General features: G+C 40.4%; 1 protein-coding gene across 1 annotated transcript; it reads right to left on the bottom strand.

Moving 5' to 3' along the window:
- Positions 1-280: 280 nt before the first annotated feature.
- On the bottom strand, positions 281-5,394 carry LOC122993913 (proenkephalin-A-like). Its single transcript, XM_044368367.1, has 3 exons — positions 4,949-5,394; positions 4,400-4,546; positions 281-1,097 (listed from the first exon to the last, which is right to left on the bottom strand). Exons 2-3 carry the CDS (start codon positions 4,541-4,543, stop codon positions 510-512), a joined length of 732 nt encoding a protein of 243 aa, XP_044224302.1. The 5' UTR covers positions 4,544-4,546; positions 4,949-5,394; the 3' UTR covers positions 281-509.
- Positions 5,395-10,810: the final 5,416 nt, after the last annotated feature.

Genomic DNA, 10,810 nt, shown 5'->3' with positions numbered 1-10,810 from the left:
TTCATTTTATAGCAAAATTAACATATAGGCATTTTTAATTTTTTTGTTAAACTAAGATTATTATGGAAAACACAATAACTAACAATGCGTTGTGTTGACATGATAGACAAGTTTGAAGAACACATTGTGTTGTCCCCATTTCTGAAACAAAACCTAAGCCATTGGACTCATATTCTGTAAATTTTAAAACACTCGACCGACACACCTCAATCAACATATTCTTTTAATAAATAATATCATCATGAAAACCAAAAACAGACCAGAAATGTCAGCCAAAAAATGATTTTTGAACATTTGAACAATATTTGTTTATCTTTTCTATCATTACAGGACCAATTGAACCACTGAAGAAGGCAGCAGCACGTTTATACAAAGCCAGATGATGCAATGTAATTAGCAGAGTGGGTGGGCAGTTGATTCAGACACCAACCAGTCCATTCTACAAGGTGATTGGTTGAAGAGAGGGGGTTGTAGGGAGGGGGGGAGTGACAGGTCATAACTGTGGCATCCTAGTCCATGAACCCCCCGTACCTCTTCTGTAGCTCGCTGCCGTTCTCCCATGCACGTTTCAACACCCCCCCACTCTTGCTGCTGTCCACCAGCCACTCAGGCCTGCCCACGCGCCTCATGAACCCTCCGTAGCGTTTCTTCAGCCCACGGCCTAACACCGCCTCCAGCAGGTCACCCTGGGCCACCCCTCCTTCAGCCCGACGCATGAAGCCTCCGTACCTCTTCACTGCCTCACCCCCCTCACTGCTGTGCTCAGCCGCTGCATTGAGGATCTTTAGGATCTCCAGGCGGACATTTTCTTCCTCGTCTTGGTTTCCAGCATCCTCTAGTGCCCCCTCTGGGGAGGAGGAACGACGAGACATGAAACCACCATAACGCTTCATGAAGCCGCCATACTTCTTGGCCAGCTGGTGTTCTGGTGATGTTGCATCCTCATCGTCAGCCGTAATGGTGCTTGCTGCTTCCTGTTCTTGCTGTTGACGGGGGTCCTCATTGAGAGGAATGTGGTTTTCCTCTTCCAATAGGATGTCCCGGCAGAGGCGGAGCTTCTGACTGTCCAACCCACCATCACACTCAAGTGAGCATGTCTGGAAAAATCAAAATGATCACCATGACTTTCATAATCATATTCAAACACTGTCTCAATCAAGTTTTTCTGGCTAGTAACTGCAGCTTTGAGCCCCTGTTGAAACATTAGCATCTCAGTCACACTGTTGTCACCAGGGGGAGGAATCCCTCTGTTTTATACTTAAAAAGACCTTCCAACTTTACATATTAGGTTAAAATGTGGCTGATTTAAAGCTTTAAACCCCTGTGTAAACTGAAGGGCCTCAACATAAGGGACCATCACTGCACTTCACTGCTGTTGTGTTGTGTGGTTCCTCCTGAAACCACAAATCTACATGTTTGAATTTTGTTTGTGTGCAGCTTAAAAAAAACAAGATACAATATATTAATATGTAAACTTCAAAGGTTTAGGTCTGTGCATTTTTTTTAAAAAATTTTGGACAGAGCAGGGCTAGATGTTTCCCCCTGCTTCCAGTCTTTATGCTGAGCTAGTCTAACCACATCCTGACTCCAGCTCAAACTTAAAAGGAATACTCCATGGAGATCAGTTTTCAAGCCATGGGGAGTACTACTATGTGAAAACAGTGGTATTATGTGTTCTGTGGCTCTGGCAGAGATGTCATCATCAGAGACCCTGATGATGACATCATCAATATAATTACTGCTATTTTCAAACTAATAATTGGACCTAATGTTCAGTATCATTACAGTATGAATTCTTTCATGCCTAATTTCCCTCAAATTATGTGTTAGGCTAATACATTTTCCTTATCAAGGTGAAATATTTCTGAATAATTATGGCTATTATTATAAACTTTTTTAAAAATAATATCTGTTTAACAACACACTTTAATAGCCCTATACTCCTGGTATATTTGTCTGTCCTGACAGCCTACTTTTGACTTCAAATACAGTTATTTGACTCTAAAATGTCACTTAACTCATCTGAGATGTAAAATAACTGATAATATGAAAACTGAATTCTTTTCAGGCTTTAACAATTTTGTTTTTCATTTTAGAGCTAAAGCGATTAGTCAGTTAATTAATTAGTTGATTTTGGCCATTCTGACTGATTAATATAGTCAAAAATGCCAGTTCCTCAAATGTGATGATTTGCTGCTTCTCTCTGTTTTATATAATTGTGAACTCAGTATTTCTGGGTTTTGGACTGCTTGTTGGACAAAATAAGATTTGAAGATGTCACCTTGGACTCTCATTTTGTGTTTTTTTGTGGGTTGACAGAGTTTCTTCCATCAACCCAAAAAACAGATCATGGAAAAATAAAACAACTTATTTCATAATTTATTGTGATAGAAGAGCCTTTTGTGGCCATAACCCAATCCTCCAGTTGTAATAGTGATGAGAAGAAATTCAAAAAAAGGTTATGGATTTTCAATCATGTGTCCTATGTTGCTCCTTCCACCCACATTTTTGTTCCATTTGCCCACTCTACCCATGCCTAAAAAGCCTGAGGAATTGTCATTGAAACTGAAATGCAGAAAAGGAGACGGAAAGACACAGGGAGATGTCTGCTATCTATCTTGCACTCATAGATTGTGTTCAGATAGAGAACAACAGACAAAGACTGCAATGGAGAGAAACAGTTGACGATGGAGAGATTACAACAGTCAACAGATGGTTTGGGAAAACAAAACAGCCCCTTTTCTCTGAAACATCCCTCACTTACTCCCTTAACAACCACTTTCCTCCTTAAAACCATCTGTCCCAGCCTCACCAACTGACAACACTATCCTATGCATCGAATGGAAGCCTACCCTATAAATGCTGTGTGTTCCCCATCCCGCCACCCACTTATCCCAGTCATCCTTTAACTATGTGAGTCCATATAGCCCTAGTGGCAGGAGTATAATCAGACTAAAGGCATCTGCTGGGTCTCAGGGGCTGAATACTGCCAGAATAACCTGCTCCTAACCTCATACGTGTCATTAGATTTCACTTATTTGAGCCATCAGAAATTCCAGTTTGATGGCGAAGAGGAGGGATTCTTGCTGAGCTTTCAGTGCCGCTGGCTTATGAAGACAGAATTAATGAACAGAAAAATTGAGTTGAGGACATATTGGCACCTGAGGGGCTGGGACGGTAGAGGGCAGCAGCACCCTCTGGTGGCCAAGATGGGAAGTATACAATATGTAATTTCATAATGAAGGAAATAGGACAACAAAGGCTAACATATGGACAATTTCTCAGAGATTCAGTCTAAAGAAAGTGTTCAATGAAGATTTGCTTTGATAAAATCTTTGGTCTAGGACTCTCTACTGTCTTTCTACTGTCATCACATTTCATTTGCTCAGATAATCACAGGCTTCACAGTGATATTGAAACATTTTTTTGTAAAAAACAATCTGGCAATTTTTTGGAGGAGTATATTTTACATCATGGAAGCTAAAATATATTACTCCCCCAAGTGGAAATCTAATCAAAATCATATTAATGACAGTGGTGATCCAAAGATTAGGAGAGCAGGGATGTGAAACGGAAGGAGGGGAGGGGAAGGAGAAGAAATGAAGGGAGGATGAGGGAAGAGTAGAAAGAGAGGGGGAGGGGAGAAGTAAAAAAAACATCTGCCAGTTTTCCAATTTTTGGATTTAAGTCTACAGAACAATAATCACATGATTATGATCATAAAATGAAAAAGAAAGGGTGGAAATAGGAAAAGAGGATGGGTGAAGGAATAAAAGGAGAGAAAAGGAGCGACAAGCCCTGAAATCTGTTTAATGATGCTTTATATTTAAGTCTACACGGAAATATTAACATAATAAGAGGAGAGGAAAGGAAATAAAATGAGAGGAAATGAGGAGGATGAAAGGATGGATGATTTTTTAATGAACTGAAAGAAAATTAAGGAAAACAGAATAGGAAAGGAAATGAGCAGAGAGGAGTGGAATAAAAAGCAGGAATGAGTAGGAACATAGAAGACTACATAAAAGGAAAAGAAAGCAAATACATCTCTAAAACTTGGAAGGAAGAAGTATTTTCTTATTATTTTCAAGATGAGTCCACACATATTTGACCTTATATCATTACAGTTTAGTTAAGAGCTGCTTGGTGCTATTATTAGCTGGTGCCTGCACGTATTATAGATGATAAAATGATATTATAACTTTGTAAGGAAGAGAAACCAGACTGCTGTTCGCCTCTCTAGGTTAGACTTTGTACCTAATTTATGATCAAAGTGATCAGAGCTGAGGCACCAGACTGCTGTCTCTACAGCCTCATTAACATCAATTACTAGTTTATCTCTAAGTATGTTAAAACAACAACAATATATATACTTTATCATAATAAAATGTAGTGACATTACCAAGGAGGAGAAACCAGACTGCTGTCCCAGCAGACGGTACACACACAGTGCACATTCCTTCCCGCAGTCCGTTCCAACCACCAGCGACACACAGGTGCCCAGAAGCAGCATCCACACGCAGCTGCTGTGTGCGGAGGCAGCCATGGACTGAAGAATAAAAAGGACAAAAACACAACAATTACAAAACTTTGTCAGATTATTAACATTAAAATTCACATAAAAAAATCCAATTGTAATGAAAAATCGCAGAAAAATCAGACAATAACGTTAAAATAATATTACCTATCTATTTCTACTACTAATACTACTTTAATACTACTTTACTATTACAACTTAGTACCAAAACTACTCGCCTGCAACTAGTCTTAATAATAAATAATAAAATGAAAAATTAATAACACAAGACAAGACAGTTAATAAGTGTAAAATTTTCATAAGCACGCCATGGAGATGCAGCCTACAGTTTAGGAGAATAATTCTGATCATTATTAGTTGTAGGATGTTAATAGCAGTAGAAGTTTTCTGTAAATAAAGAAGTTATTATCTTACCTCTGTATTATTTTAAACGATATTTAAGCCTTTCGGTGCTTTCCTCTTCCACGGGGGTACCAGCGGAGTGGGAAACTGAGTGGCGCGAGCCTGTGATCCCAATATGTTTGCGTGCGGTTCCCTGTGCGGCACGCGGCGGGCAGCAAACACACATACACACAGGCACACAAACACGGACACACAGTACTTTCTCTCCTCTTTCTCTGTCTTCTGTTGTCCGAGAGAGAAAGCGGAGCACCAGACTGTTGTTAGAGGAACAAACAAAGACGCGTTTAACTCTTGTGGAGTGCGCTAAAACTGTCCGCTGTACTGCTGTGGCCGCTTGCTCCGCGGGTCGTTTAAGTAGTTTGTGTGGCTTACGTCACCGGAGATAATGGGGAGGGGGTGGAGGGGTTAATAAGCGTGATGATGTGACGTGACAGCTTCCCCCCTTCTCTTACACAAACACAAACACACATACACACACACACACACACACACACACACACACACACACACACACACACACACACACACAAACACACATATACGCACACACTGACTCTATCAAGTCCTCTCTTTTATTGCTTCTCAGGAAGTCTTTGATATAGATAATAAAAGGCAGTCTACCTTGCACGTTCAGTGTGGGAATAATATTTCATCTGCGTATGTGTGAGAGACATGCTTTTCTTCCTAACAAAGATTAATTAACACACAGCCTACAAGCTGTTTTATGTCACTGTGCCAATAGAAACCACTCTGCAGGGTTCAGGGTGATATGACATACTGGTTCATGAGCTGCTCTTTTATGAAAAATCTGATATTCTCCAGTCACTGCTTCCATGACCACAGCTAGTCGTAATGTTTTTATTTCTATATGATTTTCTATTTGATGTCTGATCAGAGATGGGAAAGATCATTCATGTGCTTTATAGGTTCACTCCACAGTAAAACCTGTACTGAGACCGACAAGTGTATAGATCTGTTTTACATGCCTGTGACATGATTGGAATGAGAGGACGTGTGCCCCAAGAGGGTTGACAATAGGAGATATTTTCAAATGTCATATAATCATTAAAAGGTCATTTTTACTGATATCTATGAGTATAAATAACACGCTGACAGCCACATCTTGCAAAGTATATGTAGGTGATTACATTTTATTTTCTAGTTTTAGGGTGCCTCTTGCCTCCACAAGTCAGCAGGGGGACAGGCTGGTAAGCAGCTTCTTTGCTAATAAGGAACTGCTCCTATTGTTGGGTCATACTGGAGGCCCAGCATCCTGCTGAGCTGAGGAGGAAGTATACCTGTTAAAGTGGTGAAAAGCATCTTTCAGGAGGACGTAGGAGGCTGCTGGTTTCTGCAGCGACTGTCCACAGGTGCAGAAATGGACCGAGCTCCATGGCATTTGATATCCAGGTGTTGGCAGAGATGGGCAGATGTTCTGCTTTTACAGACTGCAGAGGTGGAGGTGGAGGAGGACAGCCAAATACAACTCTCAGTTCTCTCATCAGCAGCGAGCACAGAGCTGTCCAGTGTTTCATTCTGCAGCACTAACACACTTTGCACATTCTGTATCAACATTCTCTTCACACTGCTGGTTTGCAAACCACTGTAGGAATCCATCCATCCATTTTTGACAGCTTGTAAACAAAATGCCACTGCCATCTCTTGTACCAGCACTGTATAATCACTGCTTGAAACTCCTACCAGAGTATTTCATATAGAGTAGGGAAAGAACTAACATGAAATAGCTTTTTACAGTTATTACTTGACCTCAAAGTGTAAAAGGACAGGTTCACAATTTTTCAAGTCTGTCTTAAAACAATACTTAGGTACCAAAATGAACATTGAAACATCTTTTTCTTGCCATAATCATTCCTCCTGTTCATACTGACCATTAGAAGATCCCTTCATAATGCACTTACAATGGAAGTGATGGGGGACAAAATCCACAGTCCTCCTTCTGTGTAAAAATGTATTTGTAGTTTATCTGAAGCTAATATGAAGCTTCAGTGTCCAAATGAGTCAAATCAAGTAGATATCTTTCAACGTTACAGTCTTTTTAGAGCCAAAGTTCCTTTTTCTGTTCCTATACTTCCACCACAGCTCAACAGGGAAACACTGTCCGAGGAAACACAAAGAGGGAATTTGATGCTAAAAAGACTGTAAATGTGTCATGCACTTGATATGGACTAACTCAGACTGATGAAGCCTCATATAAGCTTCACATCAACTTTTAAACACATTTTTGCACTAAATGACTGTGTGGACACACTGTGGATTTTGTCCTCCATCACTTACACTGAAAGCACATTTGAAGGGGATCTTTTAATAAACAGTATGAACAGGAGGAATGATTGCGGTGAGGAAACCTCTTTCACTGTTCATATGGACACCTGACTGCTGTTTTAAGACACACTTGAAAAACTGTGAACTGTGAACTCAACTCACAGATATTCCGAGACTGCAAGAGCTGAAATCAGACAGGAGGGGACATCTGATTACTGTGTTTTCATCTTGAAAATAAAATGAATAAAAATAGCTAAAAGCTACATTTTCCTTAAAATTAGTCGATGAGTACTGTGGATGACATCATATTCGAATCCTGTGACAATAACAGCACGAGAAGTGTGTAACATTTGACTGAAAATGCTGCTTATGCAATTAAAACTGGCACCCAAGTTGTACCTAAAAACATTTAACATTAAACTGGAGAAATTAGCAAAAACTAGTCATGTTTGAATTGTGCTTGTCTGACTTTTTACTGACGCTTTACTTGTCTGTGTTCTATAATGGACGCTTCATGAGGGCAATGAGTTTCAAACAGTCAAGAACCTACAGTAAGCTCACTGGTAACCTCTGTTCCTTCAGATTTTCCATCAGTTACAGAAAAGGCTGTGCTGATTGAAGTCACGGTTCCTCTAGATCTAAGAAGAGAGAGTACTAAAGAAAAAGGAGCAGTCAAGTGCTCACCATGAGTCAGAGAAATGAGAAGTTAAAAGGTCAAGTACTGTATCTGAAACTGTAATTGTGACGCAGGGAGAGCACTAGTGAAATGAACCAGCAGAATTCTTCAATGGTTGATAGCTATCAGTTTTTTAAGCTAGAATTGGCCTCATATTTTGCAACTGTCCCCACTTCACTGAAGGGTGCTTTCCACATGTCCTTAAAGGGGCTGTATTAACACAGTTCCCTGATGACAGTTCTTGATGACATTTCTACCCTCAACTTTCACTGATGTTTCTACAACAGCAATGACAAGTTTTGTCCACAAATATGATGCACGTGGTGCCATCATCATCATGTTTCTACTCATAGTGATGACATCTATTTAGGCCAATGACACTTCTACCCAAGGTCATTTTTAACCCACAGTGACAGTGTTATTAGCCATACTGATTATGTTATACATATATAAGTATGACATTCTCCCCACGGTATTGTGATGATGATGATGATGATGATGATGATGATGATGATGATGATGATGATGATGATGATGATGATGCTTCTAATTTTGCTTAGAGGCTGCTGGTTTCTTCTCTTGACATGTGACTTTGGGTAATGTAAATGGTAAATGGTTAATGGACTGTACTTGTACAGAACCTTTCTAGTCTTCCGACCATTCAAAGTGCTTTTACACTACAAATCACATTCACCTGTTCACACAAATTCATATGCTGAATAAGTACAGGGACTACCATGCAAGGTCCCAACCTGCCCATCAGAGGAAATCTAATCATGCACACACATTCACACACTGATGGCACAGCCGACATGCGGGCTGGAGGAACCAGGAATTGAACCGCCGATCCTATGATTAGTGGCTGTGGCTGTGGCTCTACCTCCTGAGCCACATCCCTGTAATGTAAATATGACTTTGGGCAATGTAAATATAAATGTTCATACCAGGATTACATGTTGAAACCAAACATTAGAGGTCACAATAAATATGATACACAGCAGAGGTATGCAGTGAAATATGCAGCAAATAGGGAAGGATTTTGACTGTACATACAAAGCTAGCAGTGGGACTCCAGGATGGAGTTTGTCAGTTGGTCCATCCAACAGTTTGGTTCACAACAAGATATCTCGTTACCTACTGTTTGTGTCCATCTTTATGGTCCCCAGAATCCTAATGTTTTGGTGACTTCCTGACCTTTCTTTTAGTACCACCAGTTGAACACATTAATACATGACAAGAATTTACATGAACTCTGCTGTGGATATTGTCATCAGTCACTTTCAGACACTTATGCTAGGAACAGACTACATGATATGTTTACCTTTCAAGTCATAAATGTTTATGAATTTCATGGCATACATAGGTGGCCAGGAGGGATGTTCCCGGGACTGACTTCACTGTTCCACCTGACAGCACCAACAACATTTCTCTTTCTCCTCTCCAGAAAACATCGTAGACATTGAGAGAAGGCAAATTCTGACATACTGGTCTTTTTGTCAGGGTGTTGTGAGGCCTCCAAGTTGCTGTGTTGTCTTCCACTATGACATAGTACACAAGATAAAACCAGCAACTGTCATGCCAGATGATCTTATTTTTTAATTTTTTTTATGTCTGTCAGTCACATCGAGGTTCAGCCCCTGGGAACAGTCAGGTGGATGGCGTGGCAGGAGAGCTGCAGGTTTGGGTGGCCGATGGAGTCCTAGTGGACACCACTGTCTGGACCTGGGAGGGGAGCTGGTAGAACTATACGGTACAGTACCCTAAGTACAACTGAAAACAGGAAGCTGGACTCCATAGCACAACTCAGAAACACAGAAGATAAAAGCAATTTTTTTTACTCAGGTAAAGAACAAAGTTTCACAGTCTGTGAAAGGCAAACAAAGCAGTCAGGGAAAAGACAGGCAGGAATAGGCAAGGGTCAAAACTGGGCAGGCAAAAAACTGAACTGAGTGCTGGAACACTAAGACTGGGTAGTGCATTGGATGATCAGGTAAATGACAGAGGGAAAGGGGCCAGTATATATGCTGGGGAGGTGAATGGGGAACAGATATGCAGGTGGTTGGGAAAGTCAGGTGAAGGAAATAGTTGGAAGGCAGGGAACTGCAGGCCAAGTAGAGTGGCAGGATCTGGAACGACATGAGAGGTTAGTAACAGAGAAAATGGCAAGAATGAACCGAATCTGATTTGACCATGGTGACAGCTGTAGGGCGGCCAGCAAGCTCCATAAATGCTTCAGTTCAGTAAGACAAAACAGAGAAAATGACTGAGAAAATGATAATGTATAGCAGGTGGTCATATAGCTAGATTTGGCAGAAAATGCTCTGCTCTTTGAGAGAGCTCTGAGCTCTGAGAATCTACGCAATGACAAGAATTGGAGAACTAATGCCCCATCAACGAATACATACATGAATAAACAACATAGATCTTAGTTAAATCAACAATACCAGCTTAGAACATAAAGAGGAGGTTGGAGTAGTGGAGGGAGCTGCAGCAGTAAATGACATAGGCATGAACCAGGAGAAGCATGGCAGCAATGTACACCTGATAGGACGTTAGTAGTCAGCTGGTAGCCAAACAGGTGAAGCGCCATTGATGGTAAAACATAAATGAAGCAGATGATAACAATCAGCTAATGCAAGTGTGACTCCAGTGCTCTGGCAAAACTGAACAGTTTTGGTTAATTTAAATATGGTCAAATCAACAAACCTGGCTTTTTTTAAGACTGAGGATTGATTTTTTAAATTGTTTTTTATTGGTTCTGAAGTTGATAGTTTTATGTGAAAAACCGCCAACTATTCTTCCATTGTTCTGGCAATCATTCTTGTAGTTTGACAGTTTTGGGGGGAAGATTTGTTTAAATTTGAAAAAAATTGTAAGATCTTCAAAATTTTGTGGCAAGCTAATTCTTGCAGTTT

The sequence above is a fragment of the Thunnus albacares genome, chromosome 12, assembly GCF_914725855.1.
Source record: "Thunnus albacares chromosome 12, fThuAlb1.1, whole genome shotgun sequence".
In the NCBI taxonomy this organism is placed as follows: domain Eukaryota; kingdom Metazoa; phylum Chordata; class Actinopteri; order Scombriformes; family Scombridae; genus Thunnus; species Thunnus albacares.
The sequence above is the reverse complement of the archived record's forward strand: the minus strand, read 5'-3'. Positions and strand labels throughout refer to the sequence as shown.